This window comes from Phalacrocorax aristotelis, chromosome 1 (assembly GCF_949628215.1).
Source record: "Phalacrocorax aristotelis chromosome 1, bGulAri2.1, whole genome shotgun sequence".
Lineage (NCBI taxonomy): Eukaryota > Metazoa > Chordata > Aves > Suliformes > Phalacrocoracidae > Phalacrocorax > Phalacrocorax aristotelis.
In genome coordinates, this window is record NC_134276.1 from 184902952 (window position 1) to 184927896 (window position 24945).

At 41.9% G+C, this 24945-nt stretch overlaps 2 protein-coding genes across 2 annotated transcripts in view; one reads left to right on the forward strand and one right to left on the reverse strand.

Annotated features, from left to right (window-relative positions):
- DBX2 (developing brain homeobox 2) overlaps positions 1–12007 on the forward strand; it is a 22689-nt gene extending 10682 nt beyond the window's left edge. Inside the window, exons 2-4 of the mRNA XM_075080960.1 lie at positions 3650–3745; positions 8391–8578; positions 11524–12007. Of these exons, the coding sequence (XP_074937061.1) occupies positions 3650–3745; positions 8391–8578; positions 11524–11844 (605 nt within the window). The 3' untranslated portion in view covers positions 11845–12007. The remainder of the gene's footprint in view (positions 1–3649; positions 3746–8390; positions 8579–11523) is intronic.
- A 7772-nt stretch (positions 12008–19779) lies between these two features.
- Positions 19780–23928, reverse strand: LOC142050345 (prolactin-like). The gene is made up of 5 exons (XM_075079319.1): positions 23898–23928; positions 23565–23716; positions 23346–23453; positions 21739–21918; positions 19780–20019 (listed from the first exon to the last, which is right to left on the reverse strand). Exons 1-5 carry the CDS (start codon positions 23926–23928, stop codon positions 19825–19827), a joined length of 666 nt encoding a protein of 221 aa, XP_074935420.1. The 3' UTR covers positions 19780–19824.
- Positions 23929–24945: the final 1017 nt, after the last annotated feature.

A 24945-nucleotide genomic window follows, 5' to 3' on the forward strand; every position in this document is an offset into this window, starting at 1 on the left:
ATATTTCATCCTTTTATATTTATGACAGGATAAATTTTCTTTTAAAGCATGTAGTACAATTTTTGGAGTGCCAAAAGGCACCTATGCCATACTCTATTTCATTTTCATGCATCTGTGAAAGTAAACTTGTGAAGTTTGACTCTTGTGAAATGCTTAGTTCCACACGGTCTCCGTTTTTATGAAATGGGAATGCAAAGCAGAAAAAGAATTAAGTATCTTGAATACAAATTATTAGCATTTGCCCTCTCTTTAAGATGTACTCCACATGGCTGGAAGCAACAGCTACCTTTTCGTGTACATCATTCTGGCCAGTGAATGCAGACCTAATATTCTGACATTTCAGCAGTTTTTCAGCCTTACATGATTAGCAAACAATGTTTGCTTCAGATCGCTTGACCAACACATATTGGTAGAGTGGCCATGGTATATGTGAACAGAAAATAAAAGCATAGGCAATGCTTTCTGTATACTGTCCTCAGCACTGAGAGGTGTTGTGTCATTCCTATGGGTGCAATCACAGTCTAATTCTGAAATACATATATGTTAAATATATAATTTTTTTCTGAGCAATTTTCATTCTGTTAATGCCATTTCATGTAGATGGTGGAAGCCATTTAATGCAACAGATATTCTCTGTTGTTTCTGTCAGAGATAAAAAATACACTTGGATGTGTTAGGTTGAAGCATTAATGTTTTTCTCTACATAGAGCTCCCAAGGCAGAGTTGAGTATCCCTGTATTATGCCATTTTTTTACTGATGTAACTCTGTGTAACTGCTACACGCTGGTTTGAGTGCAACAGCTTCAGTAGATGTGACCTGGGGACGTGGTTTTATATACTTAACATAGAATTCACTTGTGCATCAGTGTAGTTGGAGCACATTAAAGAAGTTTATAAACTAGACATAAGCATTGGCTATCGACTTAGGGAGACATAATGCCATTGTTTATTCCACAGGATCTAGAATAAATCAGTCTTGAGAAATGGTCTCAGGAACCACTTGTTTCAGAGTTATATGAAGATATCACCTGCATCTTATTTCTTAAGGAAATGTTCTGCCTTAAAAGGATATATGCCATGCAGGCAGAAAAGACAGCAGTTGGTTGAAAGAATTAAGTAAAATGCCCAAGAGCGCCAGACACATGATTTCTATTGACTTGAGCAGAATTAGTGCCAAAATCTGTTCTGTTTGCATCATGATGCTGTGCTAGTTCATTAAATCGTTGCCAGCAACATCCATGGAAATATGTGGCTTGTGTGAAGTTTCCGTAAGCAAAATGTCTCAAGATTTGACCACGATCCATCTCCTGACCTTTATGCTTGCAGCTTGCTTGTTGAGAGGTTTAGTAGATGGAGAAAACCTATCCTTTCCTATTCCTCTTTATTTGCAGGAGCATGCTATCTACCTGAAGCAATAGCTTATTCAATTCTGAGTTATCCAGATATTTCTTGGCTGTATCACGTACCATTACGAGCACCACATTATGAAAAAAGAGAAAGCAACTGGAGAGAGTTAAGAAATTATAACAGGGAGTATCAAAGACAGGCCAACACGTCTGACAAAAAATTGTATGGCATGAATAAGGTGCTGGAGCAATGGTTAAAGAGGATAGGGCATTATGGCAGCCAAGGAATATTTGAGAGGTGTGTAAAGGAAGCAAAGGAATTGAGCATGGCACCTTTTGTATACTAAGTTGTGTTTTTAGAAGTGAAAAATTTTACTCAACTGTAAGGGGAACTTGATAATGGCATGAGGAATGTGGCTTACAAGCAAGGGAAGAAAAGCTCTTCACTTGGGAGTTTGGCAACTACAGCAGATAAACATTAGCAGCAGATAAAAGATATTGTCAAGAACAAGTTCTCGTGTTCACGATGGCTGAGATTATCTGGCAGGTCTTTACTCCATCTCCTGTGCTTCTACAGTTAGTCAAACCCTTTCCAATTTATACACCCCACCAGCTGCATTGAAGGCCCTTAGATATAACGTAGGTTCTACTTGGATGCACGTTCTTGACTCTTAGAAGATTCTTAGGACACAGTTCCACATTTGATGGTCTCATGTGGAAGAGAAGCTTTAGAATACTAATGCCTGGTGTAAATAATTCCTTTTTGTAAATGTTGTGCAAGTATACACCTCAAATAGAGGCAATTAGTTCCTCTTGGAGTATATTTATATTTCATTTGAAGCAGCAAAGTGTTGATGAAAAGCTGTAGTAATAAAACGCTTGTCAATTTGTAATTACAGCTGAAGAAATTTTGACCTAAGATTGTATATATTCAGGAAAAAAATTAAGGTAAATATTTTAAAAATGTTTAGAGTTAAGCTTCTACAGCAGTAGTTTGTGGCTTTGGAAGATCAGCAGATTTGATGGTCAGAAAACTTATTATGATGCCCTAAAATATACTTGGCAACCCAGTTTTGAGTGATCTATGTTTTTAATTCTAGTTGAAAAATCTTTACAAATTAACACTTGGCTTAGATACATTTATCTATTTATCTGTCTTCCTGATTATTTATTTCTTATTTTTTTTTAATCTAAGTGTGAAGTTACTTTTTAAATTTTAATTAGTCAGGTTATTTCTAGAGTTTTAGAAAACTACAGTACAGGATATAGAGCTGTTTATCTTCTACCTAAACCAAAACAGGAAAGTGACATACAGGTTTCGATGCTGATCACATTGTACAAGCATACAGCTCTAGCAAGCATGATGTGACTATTTTAAAAAGAAAAAAGTATTCCAAGTTTCATAGTTGACTAGTATGAGCAGACGTCAAAAGGTATATTAAGATTAATAGAAAAGTCCATGAGCTTTATAGAAAAAAAAAAAAAAGAGATTATTAGATAATAAAGACCTTTCTAAGATTTGGAAGTGCTTTTTAGACATAACAGACACTTTTGATTCATTGATTCAAAAAATTCTATAGCAATTTTACCAAATATTACCTAATTCTGTGGGATGATCTAGCAATTTTTTTATTGTATTAAGCAGAACCTTCTTCAGCAAGTGGTTTGTTTAAATTTAGAGCACTTTCCCAGCAAGAATGAGTTTGCCATTAGGATAGCAGAATCAAGCCCTGTGGTTTCTGCTTGTAGATCTCAGCTGCATTGTCTTGCTGCATTTTATAGAATTTATTCATCAAAGTTTCTTATTTTTTTAAGTCCTTATTGGTGTGAGTACTAATAACAGCATTGGAGTACACACAGAAGAGGCAGGATTTGCTTTTAGATTCCGTTTTTTAGGATATCCTGCTTACTACAGTTATTTAAAATAACTTTTTCAGAAGCATTGTACTCATTATTTCAACAATATATTATTTGAACAATGTGTTCAATCCCAATATTGAGGAAAAATCACCATAATTACAGCAATTACAGAAGTAAATTTAGAATCTGCAGAGTTTCATTCTTACGATAAATACATCGGGAGTTTTGCATATTATATTGAAGCTACACATGTAAAATAACCTTGCTAAATTAAAGAGCAATTACTTGGTTTATCATTGTTTGCCTCAAAAATATCACCATCTTGAAAAAAGGAAAAAGAACTTGTGGGGCAGGGCTTTACACACTGACTTTTTGGAGGACTGTTGTTATGAATATCACCTAAGCTCAATGGATAATCAATTAGATCTATGCTTTCTTTGCAGCTCTTTCCAAACACTTTTTTCTCCGAGTCCCACCATTCTACTCAGCATGCTGCGGTGGGTCCTGTCAGCACCCTGCATCCCCCACTGCTTTTCCAAGTAAGTTTTTATGCTTCATCAGTAATGCTTCAGTTATTCTGTAAACCAAAGCAGCAGGATTTAATGTGTTCTGGAAAACTAATTGGTGATGCAATGGCAGCAGCTAATTCCTTAGTAAAATCACAGCAATCCTATTCAGAGGGTTTCCAAAGATTTATCAAACTTAAGTACACTGAGCAATTGTGAGAGGTTTCTAATGGCATTGAGACACCCAGACAGAGCTAACCTAGGAAAGCTCCTTGTTTTCAGTTTGCTAGAAAAGATTCTTTAAAATCAGTAACTCTTTTAAAAATCTGTTTCAATAAACATTTGCAAATAGGCAAAGAGCTGAAAGATCGTAAAATGGATGCTGCATTTTAATGTCTGTTAGGGATAAATTATGATTCAGGAAGCCCTAGCATTATTTAAATAAAACAGTCATTCTTTTTGTAGCAGTCAAATGCATTCACATATTTAATTTGTTTCTCTTCTTTAATTATAATGTAAAAAACCGAAGTAAGGTGAAGATAATTTTGGCCAGTATACACTGTATGTTTAGGGTAAGGCCTGGCACATGCTTCCATTTAATCCAAATCTAAATTTAACTTTGATTGTGAAGTTTGTGTGCCATAGTGTAAGAACAGATATTCCTGATTCTGTGTGTTTATGGCTCAGGAATGCAAACAGAAGAGGTGTTTCCTAGTCCTTCAAAATGGAGAAAAAGCACAAATTGCTGTGCAAATCCAAATGAAGATTGGAGCTTATGCATGTTCTAGCATATACTTTTTTATCACAGATGCATTCAATCCCTTCCTGACTATGTGCATGCGTTTTATGAATGTTTCAGAAGGGCAGTTGCTAAGTTGAATGATTCTTGACAAGTGAGGCAGCAAATGCTGGCAGTTTAATGAGCTGCAAGTTTCTGAGCACCTCTTTAGGGGGCTGACACTTTCCCACAGAGCATTTTACATGGCCCCGGCTCTCCCACAATGGCTGACAGCACCATGACCAATCACCACTTTCACTTTACTCATCCACACGCGACCTCACCACAATTTTTCACTGTGCAGATGAACTTTAGGAACCATTTCACATTGAAAAGGCCTGGGCAAGGGTCAGTTGCCCTTTTGTATGGCCATAAAGCAATACTCTATGTGCCAGTCTTTTCTCCTGTCTCACATTCCAAGAGATTTTCTGGACACCATTTAAAGCACTTGACTGAAAAATAAAGCAGTGAATGAAACTGACTTTTATAGACTCATTCTAGCTCATCTTCCCATATAACCCTGTCTACCTGAAAAGGGATTTAGTGGATGAGCTGAGTGTATACAGGGACTTGCTGAATACATAGGCCCATTATCAACTGTGGGGATTGTTTATTAACCAGGACTGATACACTACTATTTTGGAAGTGACCTATTAATTGTCCATTTAACTAGAATGTATTGAATTCAAATGAAAAAATGGAAACCATGACTAAAGCTTTTACTTGCTCCTTCAAGGTGGTCTCTGCCATGAAGGCAAATGAAGATTGTTCCACAGATTAAGAGGACATTTATCACTATATATTAGGATACAAAGGAAAGAAAAAGAAAAACCCAAAGCAAAACAAAAATCAAACCAGCAATGTAGGAAATAGTTGGTAACAGATTCACGTTTATGTCAGCAGAGCACTAAACCTTTTCATGTGCAGTCAGAGCAACAGGCTGCAAACTGACCTATTTCATTTTGGTAGAATTGTTGTAATGTATGAACAACTGTCTATCCCGATGTACTGAAAAATCCTTTAATCCACAAACCAAAATTTAGGTTTTGTGTGAACAGTTGTAATGCACTTTGGAATATGGCGTATTCTTAAAAAAATTCTCTAGGCTATTCAACTGGGGATAAGTATTGATTACTGCAAACACGAGTTTCAAATTTGTTGACCCAGTGGCTGTTTGCTAATGCTTGTGAGCATTCTGCTCATCATTAAATTTTTAGTTAATCTTTTAAAATCAGTAACATATTGTGCCTTAGCATGTGTCAACTGTTCACTATTAAGTTAGGCTAACACAGGTGTTAAGCTGTACTCTACATACTGCCTGTATGGGAATTAACCAGCACCTCGGGGCTCCGGCAGGAGGTTGTTTCTTTGCTGATTGACTGTTAACAACCAGCCATGCAAGACAAATTTTAAAGGGTCACATAATCTGGCATCCTCTGTCCTTGGCTGACAACTCCATTGTGGAATGGAGGCCAGGAGGCAAGGACCAGCCCTGTTACGCCTCTTCCCTCGCTGGTGTCTCTAATCCCATGGTGGGATAGCTCTGCTGTCAGACTATACCTTCCAGTAAACTTGAGAATGACTGATGATTTATCAGAAACTGCTCAGAGGCTGCCTGGAAAAAGTTACCTAAATTCACCAAATTCGAGCAAGAAGGAGAGAAAAATGTGCTTTGGGAAGAAGGGCCAGTGTTTGCCTCCAGCTTCGTGGGCAGGATGGGAGCTAGGGGTTGAGATTGTGAGGGGGCTATGCACTCCTCAGAGAAATATGAACCTGGCTTGCCCTTTGCAGAAACCTCCATTGCGGCATTTTGACTTTTGTTCTGCAGATAGATTATTTTGGTTTGGATGGAGTCTGACTGTGTCTCACTGTGTCATAAATATCAGGATAGTAATGAGTAGGTTATGATTTTTGTATCTGTTCTCAGATATAATTTTGAAAATTGAAATACATCTGTATAAATTTATACTTACTTATACTGTAACGTTTTAAATCATAATAATTGCTTTTTGCCACAGGCTTTTATGGGGGACAAATATAAAATGGGTTCTTAAAGTATAGAAAAATTCAAGAAAGGCACATCCAGCAGAATGCAATGCTCCCTAAATCAGTAACGTTTGACAGTGGGAGTATATTTTAGGGAAGGATCATTGTACACTTGCTCAGCTTCTGATATTCTTCCTCTACTGGTCACAGCTGGAGGCAGGTTACAGGGGTAACGTATGTAATATCAAACCAGTCACACATGCACCACAAAAATATTTAGTCAATTTTGGAAGACATACACATATACCCTTTAGTTTCTCATCATTATACGTACACAATTCTACAATATCCTTAGTATGTGTTTGTTTGTGGGTGTTTAAAGATACACATACCCATGTGTATATATGTATAATATACAGAAGTTGAAATGTGGTGTAGCCCCAAGGAGCAGTTTTTGAAAGCTGCATCTGGATTTAATTAGTATTCTCAAGAGCATTATATCTATTGAACAAATGTATTTATGCCACCACACATACACACACCCCTTCCGCTGACTAGAATAGATAGACTTTTTAATGAAAGAATGTGCAATCTTTTAGAAAATCTACTTTACATTGGAATTGTGCCATTGGGTTCAATATGAAAATGATCCTTGACAGAAATCAAACAGCAGCACACCTTTGCAGCTGCTGTAACTATAAAGTGGGATGGCAATCTTGGCCCATGCATGTCGGAAGGCGGACAACAGCAGCACAGCTTGCACCTGTAGAGTCCAGCTTGCACGTGGTATATGCCAAAGCTAACTTTATGGCTGCCCTCTTACAGAAAGATTGTAGGTGTCAGTGGCTGTATAGCCATGGCGCAGGTTTCTGAATCAAAGGGCAGCTTTATCCTGGCCTGCCTGCAACTGTTCCACGCAATTATCACATCCAACGCTTGGTGACAGGCCCTGTTCACCTGGCCTCTGGTACTGCTCCCTGGGTGAGCATTTGGGAAGCTGGGAGTGCTGGAGGCATACCAAGCCTCACCAGGGACTGCTCCCCACACACCACATCCTTCTAGGGGAGAGGGACCATGGGAAAGCACTATGGCTTTAGGCTTTATTGGGCATGAGGAAGATGAGAGATTTATCAGGATTTGAGTTTTTTGTGCTCTGTGTGAGGCCAGTGAAGGGACAATATGAACACTTCTTCTTCTCCACTGCAGCTCTTTTGCCCAACTTTGAGGCTGTTTTCCAGGGCAGGGCTCCCTCTAGTCATGGATCAAGGGTATGTGATTGGATTCATTGAAAACTGCCCTCCCAGGACTTGCCCTCCCAGATTTCAAAGGATAAGAAACCAGACTGAAAGGAATAAGTTCAAGTACTCCCTAAATCCTGTAATAAAGAAATTGCTGCAGTTTCCAGAATGAGTAAGTGAATGGCCAGGGATTTTTTGAGAAATAGTTCACTCTGAAAGCCTTTCGTTAGTAAACAAAACTGAAGAAAGCCTGTTTAGTTTCTTTGAATCAGACCACTTTTTTTCTGGTTCTACGTTTCACACAAGGAGAAAATAAACTCCTAGGAAAACTTACTGCAGTTTACTCAGTGATGATAACGCGCAAAGGAAAGTGGAAAAATTTCTCCCTGACTATATTTGAATTTTCCAGTAGCATGGGCCCTGTGCTAATCTTCCTCTATGAACTCATCTGATTTACTTTTTACCATGTCAGGGGGAGACTTTTGACCACTGACAACACCTCTAGATCCAAGTGAGGATTTAGTCCTTAATGAACATGACTGAAGCATGACGACACACTTACAACACCAACAAATCAAAAGTGGGACAATAGTCTGCTAGCATTATAATGAACAGCACTTAATATTTCTCTGATATGTGTTAGACATTATGTGAAACTCTCATCCATTTCCACTAGGAGAGGAAAGTGTCCTGCCTCTTCTGACCCAGGAGTCTAACTCCAAAGCCCGGAGAGGTATATTAAGAAGAGCTGTCTTTTCCGAAGACCAGAGGAAAGCTTTGGAGAAAATGTTTCAGAAGCAGAAGTATATCAGTAAAACAGACAGGAAGAAACTGGCTATTAACCTGGGTTTAAAGGAGTCTCAGGTAAGGAATGACAGAATATCTGTGACTTTCTGTCTTTTTGAGGAAAAATCTTTAAAATGGCTTTGAAGGAGGAAAATTCAGCAGCCCAGGGGCAGCCCTGAGCTCCTTCACTGAGCAAAGACCTCACTAAATCAATGGCAGTTTTAACCAAGGAATGCTTGAACATGTTCCTAGTTTATTTCCTGAAGGTGTATGTTCAAAAGTTGTTCACTTCATTTTCACACAAAGTGGGAGAAACACAAAGTGGCCTCTGCGTTTCATTTCCAACTCCCATTTTGCTGTCTCACAGACCCCCTCAGGAGCTTCAGGGTAGAGAACTATGCTCCGTCTCACTGCGTGATAGGCAGTGATCTAGGGAGAAAAGAGCAGAGCATGGAACTCTCCTGCATTTCTCTGAGCACCCTCTGCACTCACAGATAAATAGCTAGTGACAATGCAATGAGCAGCACTGCTCTGAAACCATTCTGCCCCAAGACACAGGCAACCATCCCAACAGAAAGTGAGCTGCACAAGCAAAGAGATCCTTGGAGCTGAGAGAAACTCTAGAAAGAAAAAGTTCGCAGGGTGACCTTTGAAAATGCTCCTACTTTACTTACCAATCCACATTTCATTGGATTTTTCAAGTGAGTCTGAGTTTGCCTACTGCAGGACTTTAGACTGTAACTGAGGGTCTGATACCTCCAGTGAGCTGTTCTAACTGAACAAGTATGTTGATGGTGGTGCCAAGTGGCAGTAGCCCAATCTGGAATCTCAGGGCCCTGACCTAGCTGCAGATGAAAACAAAGGGAAAGTGCCTGGAGTACTGTATCCAGTTTTGGGCCCCCCAGTTTAAGAAGGACACAGAACTGCTTGAGCAAGTCCAGCAGAGACCTACCAAGATGATCAGGGGACTGGAGCATCTCCCTTATGAGGAAAGGCTGAGAGACTTGGGTCTGTTCAGCCTGGAGAATTGAAGACTATGGGGAGATTTCATCAATACCGATAAATATCTAAAGGGTGGGTGTCAGGATGATGGGACTAGGCTCTTTTCAATAGTGCCCAATGACAGGACAAGGGGCAGTGGACACAAGTTGGAACACAGGAAGTTCCACCTCAATATGAGAAAAAACTTCTTTCCTGTGAGGGTGCCAGAGCAGTGGAACAGGCTGCCCAGGGAGGTTGTGGAGTCTCCTTCCCTGGAGACATTCAAAACCCGCCTGGACGTGTTCCTGTGCCCCTGCTCCAGGTATAGCTGCTCAAGCAGGGGGGTTGGACAAGATGATCTCCAGAGGTCCCTTCCAACCCCTACCATTCTGATTCTGTGACTTTGAAGAGCACAAAACCTGAAAGAAACTGGAAAAGAAACATTTGTGAGGGCATGTAACAGGAGAAAATGAACATGGTAGCTGCTGGCAGGTAGGATTCTGAAGGTGCTGGAGTAGACGCAGAAGTCTAGAGCTGAAAGAGTGAGAGAGTGACAGTACAATTTTATTTCTTTGCATGCAGTAGGAGTGAAAGTGCTTAAGATATATATGACAGCAGCTGTCTGGGGGGTAGAAAGGCCTGGAAATGGTGATGGAAGCTCTCATCATCTTCATCTTTGAGATTTTTCAGAACTTGACAAGGCCCTCGGCAATCTTATCCTACTTCACAGTTGGCTCTGCTTTGTGTGGGAGGTTAGATCTTGTGGTCTGTAGTGGTTCCTTGCAACCTGAATGACTCTGACCCCATTGCAAGCGCTGCAACTATAAACAAAAGCAGCAGCATAGTGTGGTATTTCTCAGTGTGATGAACAGAGCTGTAACCTCTGCAGGATAAACTAAATGAAAATGTTCGATTGCACTCACCAGTGTGCTGCCTAAAAATTTCCCAATATGTAGTCAAATTCCTAATATTACAAATACTTCCTTGAGTTTTATTTCTGATATTGCTATTCAAGAGAGCCTGGGTGAGTAAAAAAAGATGGAATGACCTACAGATAACAGCTACTACTACAGGAAAATAATGTCACGATGATGATAGACCAGATGATATCAATGTCTCTTTTATTTTTCTTTTTTCCTTATGAAAGCAAGAGCAGTTGCCGTGAAGGTTAATTGTTCAATTTTCTGACCAGTTGTGCTGGAGGAAGAGTACCTGCCATCTAAGGCAATTATTCTAAACCTTTGAAAGCATAGCCCCTTTGTCTTCATATCAAGCATCTGAATACTAGAACTAAATGGAAATATTTCAGGGAAAATAGAACACAATCTGAATAACTTCATTGACAACGCCCCCATTTATTCTCTTTATGTAACTCATTCCTAGATGTATATTTCCCCAAGCTTTTCCCAGCATTTCATAAATGCCTTTGAATGCTCATGATCAAGCTTTGCAACTTGAAGTTTCTGAAAATGGATTTTATCTCAAAAGCACATGGATTCAGGCAACTCCTGGAAAACTATGTAGTCAGGCAGGCAAAATGTCTTTAAATCCTCACTGCTGTGTCATATGTCATAATACACATTTTGAAGGTATATGGCCAAGCTGTTTTTAGCTATGCTTCTGAATGGGAAAGTCATGCTTTCCAGAGCCTCTTTTAAATAGAAGGCTTCACATCGCCAGTAATATCTCTTAGTTTTGTTAATGACAATGCTAATTTACTCTCAAGATTCCTTTTCTGCGTAGGAGGATGTTGCTATAGGAAATTGCTCTATCCCTAGCCACTGGGTTGTCCTTTTTTCCAGTCTAAGCCAAATAATCACCTGTTTGAGGTGGTGAAAGTCAAGGAGGGTATTTGGCCCAGCTGTAGTAAATAGTGATGGAAAAATCCTCAGATAAGGTCAGTCAGTCAGCTTCGCTGGATCTGCTATAACAATGAATAAGGAAGGGACATGAAACTCAAAGGATCGAAGGGAGGGGGGGCGGAAAGGGCAAAGTTGTTTAGAGAAAAGAATGATAATAAACTCTCATTAACTTGCCAACAGGTGAAAATTTGGTTTCAGAATCGAAGGATGAAATGGCGAAACTCCAAAGAAAAAGAAGTGCTTTCAAACAGGTGCCTCCAGGAAGAAGGTCTTCAGGAGAACTACCTCTCACGATCCACCATGAGTTTTACCTCTCCATGCCCATCTGTGTGGGAAGTGTCTCAGGAGCAGGCAAGTCCAAGGTGGAGGGAGAATTCTCCAGGAAATTCGGAAAGACTGACTAGTACACAACCAACTCCAAGAGCAGATTCATCACAGAGCCCACTGTATTTGTACCCTGACCAAGACACTGCAAATAAGGCAGTTACATCATCAGCCTAAGGAAATAGGGGCAGTTTGTAAATCGAGTGGAGAGCACAGGCTTCGAATGAGCAGTCTTCTAAGACTAACAATATTTGGACATTGTAAAGCTAACTAGTTTATGCCTCATAAATTTGCTAAAGTCTAACACCATTAAAATGACAAACAACTAATGATTTAAGAATTATTCTTCAGTACTCAGTCTTTTCTTGTGTCTTTTCCAGTCTTGTACTGACCTTAAAAGTGAAATAGGAGCTGATGGTAAGTAAAATGAAGTGAAGAGCATGAAGCTGAAGTTGTGCTCTGATTTATACATCTGCGCTGTATATGGTATTCATTAAAAACACACTGATAGAGGATCACTTTTATCTCTCATTGCAGTTGGACCAATTAATTTCTTTTGTGCACGAGAAAAGAATAATCCTGTTTCCCTCAAGATAGTAAGTTGCTTTGGGTTCTTTTTGAAATCCATTAAATGATACAATAGGTTCATAGTAGACAAACATAAGCATTTTAGTATGTTTTCTCCATCTCACCTATATCAGTATTCAGTTAGTTTTAAATAACATGGTCACAGGTCAGCTGATAACACTGGTTAAGTGTGCAATAGTAAAAGTCAGCCAGCCAACCCTATAAAATATTCTGTGTTTAAATCACTTTGATTTGAACGCCTACTGGGAAACGCGGTTCACTAACTCCTGTCTTTTCTTCTGTGGATGAACCTTCCAGCATTCTTTACTCTGAATTTCAGCAGCTTTTGTCAGACTGTTAGTGCAATCTCTTGTAATCCCTTCTGTATTTCAAAACTGTAATGGCGATATGCAGAATTGTAGCCCAAATGCACCAAGCAACAGAACTATAATTGGAAAAACTGCCACTACAGCCATCTCTGAGAAGTACTTACGGAGACTGCGTACTATAGTAGCCTTATTTCTGACTTACTCCTATTTAAACTGGTGCCAACAAGTTCACATTAGCATATTTCTGTATCAAAGACAGGACATTATTCTGTGTAATACAAGTAGCCTGAAATAATATTATTAAAACTGCTTTACTTAAAATGATTTGCTTGCTTCATCCACTTTAAGAAAATCACTCTACGAATTTAAGTATCATTATTTGTTTATTTGCAAGGCTTTATAGCTCAAAATGGGAGCAGAAGAGAACTGTTTTCTTTATCATACGTTCATGAGTGCATTTGTTGAGAAGAAAGACAAAGTATTTTATGTTACAGGCATAACAGGAACGTTTTGGAGAATGTTATGATTTTATAGGGACTATTTCATTTCTGGCAGATTCGTATATTTTATAGTCAAAGGAGATGATTACGATCATCTAGCCTGGCTTTCCTCATCATGCATGCCATGAATGTTTCTAATTATTCTTGCCTTGAGCTCCAGAGCTTTTTGAACTGTAGCGTACATCTTTCAGAAAGCCATACAATCGTTACTTCATGTTTTACCGTTTGGTACATGATCTACTATTCCCCTTGTTACATTGTATTATCGGGGAGGTGAAGTTTAGAATTATTTGCAGCTAAAAAACTTGAGGTTGCAGTGGTGAAGCTTGTATCATAAACTTTATGCAGGATCAGGTGAGTTTTGTATCCTGCCTTGTGCATGTCCTGCCTTCTAAGTGGTTAGCTGTGCAGTCCTAGTCTTGCACTAATATGTCGTTTGGTACATGTGATTTCCTATCCTGGTTTTAAAGAAAAAAGAAATTACAGAAAAATTAAGAAGTCATCTCTTCATGTGGTTACAAAACCACAAATCTTCATTAGCATAAGTCGCCTGGATACCTACCCTTAGAAAGCAGTCGAACACATTTAGTATGCCGTGTGTTAGATGCTAGTGAGTAATGTGAGAAGTTTATTCTTATCCTGTAATTGAAATCCCAGAACCAACTCATATTCTGCCTGAAACCTTTAGGGATGGACGGACAGATTGTGTACACATGGGGATGAATTTATTCTCTAATTGTCCTGTTGAAGTCATAGGCCTGCCCTGTTTGACTAACTTCTACCTGAAGGACCAGCAAGTGTTGGTGGCCCAGATTCTTCTGAAATGGCATTTGCTAGTGCCTGCCTACAATGAAGGCATGTAGGCATTTCCAAATTACCATCAAATGATCAAGTGGAGGTACACGTGTGTGGGAGTATTCATCAGTGCCTCCCATTTTGGAGGAAATCAGTGCGTGGTGGGGGTGACTGGAGTGTACCCATCTCACCTTTCAAGGAAAGGGAGTCTTCACAGCTGCTCATATTCTTTTACTGCAAGTAAGTCAAGCATGAGTGTTAGAAGCAACACTTCTGGAGAGAGGAGATGGGATTCTGAGTGCTCCCTGGGAAATTCTTTCAGTTGATGGTGTTGCAAGCACTGAATGTGAACGGCTGTCAAAACCCTGAGCTGATGTGCTGAACATAATACATCTGAAAGATGTCTCACTGAGGCAAGGATCAAGCAAGGCTCATGCAGAATTGCTTTCACAGTTACAATGTTATATGTGTTTTAAATTGAGGAAGTTCTGGTTTCACTGTAGCCTATTAAAACTTACACCATTTCACAGCCCTGCAAATCTCTTAACGCCTCCTACCAGTATTCTTCTTCCACAGCTAGAATAAAGTTTCAATATGCCAGGTAGAACATTCTTTACTTGAAAATGCTGATCAAGCTTTTTAAATAACCCTGAAAGTATAAATGCGAGTTTTGATTTATACCTAAAATAGTTTGATTCAATTAGTTAAAATGTATTTAGGCCCATACGCATACAACCTTGATTCCTTTCATTTTAAGCTATTTAAAGGCAAAGTTTCCCTTCAGTCCATAGTATGAAAACTTGGTAAGTAGGAGACAGCACCCAGTATGAATACAAAAATATTATATATGTACGGTGCCAGTCTTTTATATATGAAGGATCAAGTAGTAAGTATTAATTTTCTTCAAATAATGTATGCACACTAGTTATAAAAGAACAAAGGACAAATTATAGACAAAATCCCCAGCAGGTGTTTGAAGTGCTTCGTAACAGGCGCATTGCAGAGGTGTAAGGCATAGAATGCATCTGGTATTACGGAGTGACGTGATAGATACCCATGGCATCTCACAGTTAAAACCAGCAACATATCACTTTGGCTTCAGATATACGATCTGGTGGATGACCTTGCACCATCCTTGTAGGGTTTCTGTGTGAGGTATTTCCTATATGTGGCATTTTGAGACTACAGTTCCAGGCTGTAGAATATAATGAAGGCCATTTGTTGGGATCCTGGGGCTGGGCAGGGTTCAGGTACCTCAAATTCCAAACCACAATTAAAAAAACCCAGCTTTTCAGAGGCCATGAACAATGCAGATGCTTATACTCGCTGGGCACCTCACTGTTTAGTCTGGCAACTTGTCAATGCTAATGTAATACAGAATACAACAGGGAAAGGGAGAAAGGGCCAAGACTTGCTACTCATTTTGTTACCTGAGCTGCAGACTCCCGTGCCCTCAGGCTGTGCTGCTGACAGGGGATCTTGCTGCACATCTGATCAGCCTCAGGAGCAGGAGAGGTTTTTCCCATCCCACCTATTGGAGATCCTCCAGGTGGTTCTGAATGTGCATCTTGAAAGTCTGTTCTTAAGGTCAGGCACTCCAAGGAGCTCCTCTGATTCATAGTTAACAAGAAGGTGCTGATTTCTGATTCTAGGTCTGGCTCTTGGTCATTTAAAAGGTGTCACAAATGATGCAGATTATGCCAGGCTACATCAGGCACAGCCACGGTCACGTTTTATTGCACGTAGACAACAGTGAGACTGTGAACGTGAGAGGCCAGCTAGCTCCTCCACAGACCTCATATAACATTGCTAAAAGCTGGGTTTGCTGACCACACCTGTGCTAGCACTTAGACTTTGGTTGTACACATTTACAGTATAAAATAACTTTCTAAAAGTTCTTTTGTTTTTATTGATTCTTTGCCAAACAGGAATTAATTTTACGATCTGCTTAGGAGAACAGGACTGCTTTAAGGCACAAAACTGCATTGCTAACTTCAGTGTCAGAACAATAGTACAATGGTCAAATGTCACTTCTGAGCTGTAGTAATACATCAGATTTGTTTTATCCGCTGTGATTTACTGGTACTGGCTTTTAAATACCAGTTGCCATCACTGTAGCCACACAGCTCCTCTGACGAATATATGTTCCACAGTCAAAAGACTGACATAAATTAATTACATTCGCATGCTTCAGCACCCTCTTGCCAACAAGACTGTTACTGATTTTCACAAACTAGAAGGGAGTTAAAACCAATTTCTAGCAAGTTAGCTGTAAATTCAGTGCCCTAGAAAGGCCTGGGGAGAAATTAGGGCCCAATTAACTTGAGACTTAGTTTTGGACCATGGGGAGACCAAAAGGCCCCTGCAGAGACAGGTTCACAGTGGACAGAATTGCCGTTGACTGTAGAAGTCTTTAATGACCGTGCTTCTGAGTTATGTGCCTGGTGGCTGCTGCTATACAAGACAAACCAAAGTACATAAGCCTGGATCTGACATGCTTGCCAAGGACTTGCACCTAAATTAGCTGCCAGAAAAGAGCAAATCCCACTCCTTGGTTTCCTATCGATACTGGTTGTATTCCTAAGGAATAAAGCTGGGCATTGTGGATGGGGATGTCACAAGGCAATGTCTCAACAGAGATCACAGAATCACGGAATGGTAGGGTTTGGAAGGGGCCTCTGGAGATCATCTTGTCCAACCCCTCTGCTTGAGCAGGCACACCCAGAGCAGGGGGCACAGGAACGCATCCAGGTGGGTTTTGAATGTCTCCAGGGATCCTCCAGTACTCTCCCAAACGCACAGACATCTCACCTGTTATAAACATCCAGCCCTTGAGGAATTATTAAGTTTTTCCAAGTAATTTTTATTTTGCATGTCAACATTTGAATGTGATATGAGGTAGCTGAAAGTTAATGCATATCGTTCAAAGGCATCTGTTTCCATTGGTTTTCGGTTTACTGTCATATGGTTTTAGATAAGAGCTAAACTACAAGTCCCTCTTATGACATCCATCACTTAATCTATCATGCAAACATCAGCATGTATCAGATTCAGCCTAAATTTGAGATATGCTATCAAAGCCATTTAGCACATTATGAAAGAAATGAATTTTCAGTCACTGAGAGCATCTCTGTCATATCCTTCATCATCCTGAAAAAAATAGAAAAGTTATGACAAGGGAATCTCTTCATGTACAAAAGCAACTTCCAATAACTGAAAAAATGAATTGGACTGTACAAATATGTCAATATTCTGGGGCTATCCTGCAATATTTCATGAAATAAGGTCTGAAGAACAATGGAGGTATTTTTAATTCTTAAATTTGTTTGGCTGACAAGGAAAGGTAACAGAAACTGAAATTACTCCATGGCTTACCTGTAACATATGTGGTCACAGATTGTTGCACCTGAGCCCAGCGCTGGACTGGGAGCCAACCCTGATTTTCTGATTTTCCTTTAACTTGCAAATGATGCATTCTTAAACTCCAAATCATTTTATTGCAGTCCAAAATTTTACATTTTCAAATATCCCTAACTAGTTCTGCTGCTGTCATGGAGAGAAATCCTGCAGGAGCTGAAGTATTCCCCTGTGTAGAAAGCAACCATCACCGGTGTTTCTGTTTGAGGCATTGGCCACAGAGAAAAACATGCCCTTTCCAGCCAACTGCTCAGTTGTTTTCTCAATCCAATGAGGAAGCAAGGTGATGTCAACATTATAGGAAGGCTCTTGTTTTACCAACATGCCTTGCTCCAGCCAAAGGCAAATCTTGAGATGTGACACTAATGAGTATGAATGACTGTGGGTAATACTTCGGTGCATTGCTGTCCCTTCTGTGGCACCCGCTTCCTCATTTTCTCTATTTTTGTGTTTCTCTATAGCAAAATGTTCCCAGGGTTTTGCTCTTTGAAGGAGAGGAGAATAAATTTTATGATCTGCTCCATTTGCAACATGTTTTCCACCTGACCCTCGACCGCAATCCCTGGGGTGTCTTCCCAGCTGCGGAAGCTCTTAGTAGCCATTACGGCTGATTTCTGAGTCACCTCGCAACAGGGGCACTCCTATGGCAGCATGGGGTGCATCACGGCAGCCCCGGCCGGGGGACCTGGGGGGTCTGGGGGACAGGAGGGGACACTGCCAGTCCCGGAGGGAGTGTCCTTCTGTCAGCCTCATTCAGCCCAGTAACCCCTCCTGTGTCTGTCACCTTTCCTGTCTGGAGTAGGATGGCTGGTGCGGATCTGCTGGGCGCAACACCATCTTTGCTGCGATCTAGAGGGATTGCACCCTAACACCATTTTTCTCCTTAATTAATGCACAGTTGCCCAGCTTCAGTGTTTCAGAGACAGGAATAATCCCTTGCTGGCACAACAGACACGCATCAGCATGCTGCTGTACTCGGGCTGCGGCCACACTAAGTGATGGGATAAATACTATAACCATTAATCACTACTACATCTTCTCTGACTGTGGACGGATGAAGGCAGAGTGGGCAAACCTCTCTGCTTTTCTCTAACCATTTGCTCAAAGGAGCCTTCCTTTACTCTCTTTGGAGCTGTGTTTTGTTTCGAGCCTTCCAAATTTGCACATGAATGCTGCTATTTCCTTATGTGCTTGTAGTATCTTACTGCTTAGGGAACTGCAGCTGGCAACTTCGAGGCAGGCGCTCTATAGCCCCTTGCATTTCTACCATACCTGGCACAACAGGGACCAGATGTGAATTGTGAACACTCACAGCTTCTAGCTGAGAAAGTACGTCAGCTGTCTACTCGATAGTAAATATCTGAGGATATCGGCAGTTACGGGGATGTAACTGAAAAGGTTCTTCCTCTGTTCTGCATAAATGTTTCTTTGAAACCTTTAACTGCTGAGTTTCCCAAGTCCAAATCCAGTATCATTATTAAATAATCATCAGCATTTTGCTCTCCATTCTTGGCAGCCTGAGTTCCAACAACTGTCAACAACCATCAAGATCAGGGGAGGCCAGAGAAGAGCATTCAGGGATGGAATGGTCAAGAATGTTAAAGAAATCCATGTTGATTATAAATGCTCATTCAAATGGCTCCTTTAGGATCTGAAGGCAAAGATGTTTTGCTCTATGAGCAGCTATCAGCACTGCACCACTGCTAGGAAAATGTGATTGCTATAAAATATCTAACAGCTTTCAGATTTTTATTTGCTGTGGAGTTTGTCATCATTACTGTAAAACCCAAGCCCTGGGTCAGCATGTGTTATGGGAAAGAGGCTTACATCAGCCCCCGACTGAAATGGTATTTGGACCAGAATTCTGACTTGCCTTTCATATAGAAACTTGTTCTTTAGGTGTTTCCACTGAAATCAGTGAAGCCATTACAGGTAATGGTAAAACACCTTTTTTTCAGGTATAAAAGAGCATTCAGAATGAATAAAAATGCCTGAAACTAGAACTTACGGGGCACATGTGAAGGCCCATAGAAATCAGTAAGAAGTCTAAGGTGAACATAAAAGTCTCCACAGGCCCTGCAGTTACACGAACTATATCAAGAGCAAAACCACACCTCGGTGTTAAGCAACGTTCCGCAGGTATGTATGTATGTAGAAATGGGGGAAACACATTTTTTTACATAAAAATATACTTTTTTTATAGTACATAGATGTATTTGTACCAAGGTTAAACAAACCGAATTTCACTTTCTACTATGTATGTAAGCTGTGTGTGAATCAGCCGTAATATAATCTGTCACAGTGTAATGTGCAGGGACATTTACTTATCTACTACTGGAATACTCCTTTTTATCTGGTGCATTAACCCACATACGCACATGATGCTTTATTTAATATTTCAGCTGCATAGGTCAACCGTGATTAGTAGCTGTCAATGAATTTCAAAACCACTTTCCTATTAAAATTACTGTAAGTCTGATAATTTATAAATTATATTTCTCCATCTTTATAAACAACATGCTGAGGACTACTTGTCAAGAGATTACAGCTCAACAACTATTTTCTGGCATAATCCTACATTTAAGAATTTTTAAGTAGCTTTGTACTTTATTGGAGTCTCTCCTGAAACAGTGAATAAAGTCGGAGTCACTCATCATGTTTGCTTCATTACTAATTGATAAACCAGTGGCTTCAGAAGATGCCATTCCATTTAATGAATTGCTGATGATCCCCATTGACCGCATCTGTATTGAAAACAGGAAAAGACGTACAAGTCATAACTACACATACAACAAATCTTTAAAATACTTGTGCAGAAGCCAACAGAGGCGTCGCTATGTTGGGCTGTTCAACTCCAGACCTTTCATGTACATATTGGCGGTATGTGTAAAGCTCCCTTACAGAGAATCATGTTGCCTGTTTATCTTAATGGTGCCTCTACAGCCTAAAGACTAGCCTGAAATGATCTGATATACTAGTAGTGCAACAATACTGGAGTGTGACTCCATCTTAATTTAAGTAGAGGAACCCCTGTTTGGTAATCGTTATTTCCTCTTGACCTTGAGATTTGTAGCCATTTGTTTTAATGAGTTTTGTCAAGGGAGGCTTCTAACATGAGCACTCACAGTGCTGTTTAACCTGGTGAACTCTGAAGGCTGTTATCACCTCTCAGAGGTAGGAGCCTCACAACAAGCTTAGAATTAGTCTGACAGAAAAACAGAGCTGCAAAGTAATGGGATGCATTTGCATTGATTGCTTCTTTTTTTAAAATTATATTTCTACTGTGTGGTATGTCCACAGTACAGAGAAGTCAAAACTCAAAGCTTTCCTTCCTAGTAATTCCTTCAAAGGTGTTTTAGAAAAATGAAATCAGGTAAATACACCAGAAGTGTGTAGCTAGTTTAGAGTTTGATGGCTTGCTTCAGTTACAAAATGAAGCAAACAAAGGTCAAGCTTTGAGGTTGAATACCTCTGAACTCAAAGGCCATTTTAACCCAGAATCGTGGCTGCACTTGGAAGATGGACTCTTTTGTAACTCTGAGTCACCATTTGTAACTCCAAACTCCATTTGTAACTCTGAGTCACCCTAATCAGGGCTGGGTACAACTCCTCCTATTCTAGTGGTGGTCATTTTATAACCTGTATTCCCCACCTGTGTTCATAAAGCTGAAAGGTGATCTACTAGTGTAAGGTATCAGCTTATTATTCACTTTTTAGTAAGGCACTTGGGCAGCGTAGCCATTTCAGAGAACAGACACTCAGCCCTCATTTGCTTAGCCGAAACGACAAAGAAGTTTAGATATGAATGCATGAGAAATACAAAGATCAGGACTTCTAGCTAGTAATGAGAAGACAGAAATGGAAATAACAAAAAAATGACATAAAAGAATTTATATATGATCTGCCAGAATTTTCCAATTTTAAAATTTTTTTGTGACTGGTATCTGACTTCAGCAATGCCACGGTTGCCTTGAAGAACTTATCCCAGCATAAAATTGTTGCCTTAGGAAGAAGCTCTTTGCAGCAGACAGCAGTCATACTTGAATTAGTTAGAGTGTAAATCCAAATAAAACTGAAAACAATAATTGAGTATTTGTCACAGTCTACCTACATCTCCTCTATTGCCTTAGAAAAGTCGAGTCATTACTGGCTCATAAATGGCCTTGTACTTGTGTCTTTCACATATTTCATATGAATATAATATTTTTCTACACATATCTAATGCCATCTATGTAACTGCCTATCCATTAAGTAAGTCACATCCTTTTGCTGAAAAATTGCTGGATCTGTAACAAAGACCACTGTTGCCTGATTAGAGCCTCTGTTAGCATTAAGGCTATAGCCCAAGTGAGATCAGGCATTGCCTCGCTCCTACCCCCACCTCCATGCCCCCCCCGGCCAACCCCGAAAGTCACTCATGCCACATGTTTGGCATAAATAAAAACTACATTGAAAAATCTTACCTTTTCTGTTACTTTTTCAACTCCAGTCTTCAGCTCATGTACCATATTGCTGATTTGCTTAGCTTTGCTAAGGCTGTCATCAGGTAGCTCTTGATGGTGCTCAATATGCTGGTTAAAGTGGGAAAGCGGTTCCTTCCAAGCTTGCAAAAGTTTCAGTATCAAGTGAGTTAGTTCTTCTCTCTTATAAATTAAAATAGTAAAGAGTGTCTCTGTTAGTTTGCAGCAAGTCATGTGAACGCTCAGACAGCCTCACTTTGAAATCTCAGCGGGATTAAGACTTACACCTGCAATTCAGTAGTTTCCAAATATTCAGAACTCAAGGGCCACTCTGCCTCTGGTTATTTGCTTAGATGTAAGCAACACCCAAAAGTTGTATTTGTCTTGTTTTCAGCTTTCTTAGACTCCTAAGCTCTGTAATACCTAAAACTGTGGAATACAGCATTAGCAAAACAGTGCCATTCCTGTCAAACTTACTTGGTACTGAAAAAGTTTTCAGGAACTCCTAGGTGTCTTGAGGACCCAAGGAGCCTCACGCAGACATCTCTGTTTGCTGGCATGCAAGTGCAGGTGCTTCCTCGCACCTGCTGTTGCTATAGCTGGGTTGGTTAGAGGTTTGCTGCAGACACACTTCCAAGCAGGTGCCTGGCGGTCAGGACAGTTGCTTCTCTAACAGAAACTCAATGGCTGTAAAACCTCTCTTGCAATATAAGTTCAGAAAAACAGTTGATGGGTTAAAGCTTTCTAAAGCGGGCAGGGACTCATTTCCCAATTGCCCTTCAAGGGAGGAAGGTGTTTTTCTAAACATCTTGGGGGAAGCTCCTCACTCCATCACAACCAAAGAGCAGAACATTAACATTTGTCTCTGTTTGCCTCCTCCTGGAGGCAGAAGTTTCTCCCGCCACTGTATCCTCGACTTTACAGTCTCCTTTTTCTCTGCCTAAGGAAGCTCTTCCTGCTCTTCTCTAAACTAATAATGATTTTTTTCCTCTTTGTCATTACATCTGTCTAAAACAATTTGCTGTTCTTTTCTCCTTACCTAACTACCGATTCAGAGATAATGACTGTTATTTCTTTCCCCTGATTGCTTTTTGTACTTTCCAGTGGCACTGATTAATTTTACTTCTCTGTCACGTGCACAGTTTTCTAAGTTTCTGTTCCACAGAGACTGCCACAACAAAATCAAAAGGATGTCTGTCAGTCATTTGGATGAAGTACCACTGTGATACCTCTGGTATAACTACTAAATATGACCTAAGCAGATGGAACCATATGGAGCTTTTTTAACAGAAAAATTCATATGCAGTACCTCAGTGATGTGCACCTGTTTGGGGTCAAAACTTAACAACTTCTTCAGTTCAACTGTTGATGAAGCAATGGAGGCATAAAAACCTCTCTGCCTATCTCCAGCCTGACTGGGGTGGGGGACAACTGCAGTGGGGCGGGTGAGACGCTTAGGGGCTCTGAGGAGATGGGGGGTATTTTCCTCTTTCTTCAGGCGGCAGGGGAGGAGGCGATGTGACTCGCGCAGCCCCCTCCCAGACCCCCCAATCTCGCGGGGGCCCGCGATGCCCCCCTCCCGCCCCGTCCAGCCGGCCGTCCAGCCTTACCGGGATTTTTTGGGCGTATTCTTTGCCGTTGGGGGTCAGCATCCCCGACGTGTGGCACTTCCGAGCGGGCTTCCCCAGCTCGTTGTCACGGGGAGGAAAGTGTTTTTCCTATGGGGGAAGAACACCTGAAGAGACACCGAGAGCACCCCCCTCCCCGCCGCAGCCGCTCCGAGGGGGCGGGCGCCCGCCCCGCGGCGGCGGGGCCGACCGGGCACTCACCAGCTCGGCGTGGAGCGCCGTGGAGAGGCTGTGGATCCTGCCCGAGTGCCGGATCACCCGGTCGAAGAGATCGGCCACGGTCAGGAGGTGGCAGCCGGCGTCCCCCGGGGCACAGAGCAGCAGCGCCAGCAGCGCCAGAGCCACGGCGGCACCTGCGGAGAGCCCGGCGGCGTCGGGGGGCGCGGGGCGTCGGGGGCCGCCGGCCCTGGCCCTCTCCTCTCCCTCAACCTCTCCCCTCTCTCAACCTCTCCCTCTCCCTCTCGTCTTTTGTTCTCCTCCTCTTTCTTTCTTTCTTTCTCCCTCTTCCCTCTTCCCTCTCCCCTCTCCCCTCACCTGCTCGCCCCGCCGCCCGGGCGGGGGCCATGGCGAAGCGGAGCCCGCAACCCGGCGCGGAGCGACTGGCATCGGCCGGCGCCGGCGTTTTCCCCGCGTCCCCTATATATGCCGGGTGGGGATGTGCGTGGCGTGGACTGGGGAGGGGAATCTCCCGGTCATGCCGGCCCTTCCCTGCCGTCCGCGGCCGGCGGCCGCCGTGAGCGAGCCGCCCGGAGCGGGGCTCCCGGCTCGGCGGGCGGGCGGGAGCGTTCCCCCCACCGACGGGACAAGTCCCCGTGTCCCCCCGCCCGGCAACGCGCAGGGCGCGGCAGGGACGGGGTGCCGTGGGGCCAGGGCTGCCCCGTGTCGGTGTCAGAGCCCCCGCCGTGGGCGGAGGGGCGGCCCCTGCGCCCGCAGGCAAGCGGCGTGGCCGGGTCTCTCCCAGCACGTCCGCTGCCGTCGGAGGGGGAAAGGTGAGAACTGAGACCAGGCGAATGAACGAGTCTTGTCAGTGATTACGAGGGTGTATACAAGGAGAGCAATGGGCAACACGAGGGGTAGCAGAGAAGCCTGACCTGATGACATTCATCTCTCAACCATCTCTTCTAATCACATGGTTAAGACCAGATCCGATTTCCCTGCTCCCTAGCAGCTGGTCAGAGTAAGACCACTCCAGGTGTGACGGCTGGTGGCTGCATGCTTGGTGGTGCAAGGGTGCCCGAAGACGGTTGCTGATGCCCCATATGGCTAAAAGGTTAAGGGAGTAAAACAGCAAAGCACTCAGAGCAGGATCCCCAAAGGGGTGCAAGTCCTACAGATTCAGTTGCTGTCCTCAATTTATGGGTGAGATCCTCAGCAGCCCTGCAAGGCATATGAGGGAAGTTGAGATATTTGTCATGAGGCTTACAAGTGACATGTCACACTAGAAGCTGCTTCAAGCTGACCAACAGGGGAACCTGAGCACGGGGCCTTTCTGGTGTGTTTTCTGGGTTTTGGCATCCTACCTCTTGGATTTCATTGGGAACAACTCAGGGTCTGGTAGAACTGGAATCAGGCACCTTCTCTG

Excerpts from the sequence above, each read along its gene's own strand:
- LOC142050345 (XM_075079319.1), bottom strand. The coding sequence starts at position 23,928 with ATGGCCCCCGCCCGGGCGGCGGGGCGAGCAG. Across the intron at positions 23,717-23,897 it reads CCGGGCGGCGGGGCGAGCAG|GTGCCGCCGTGGCTCTGGCG; the intron begins GTGAGGGGAGAG and ends GGCTCTCCGCAG. Across the intron at positions 23,454-23,564 it reads CGGCGCTCCACGCCGAGCTG|GAAAAACACTTTCCTCCCCG; the intron begins GTGAGTGCCCGG and ends CTTCCCCCATAG.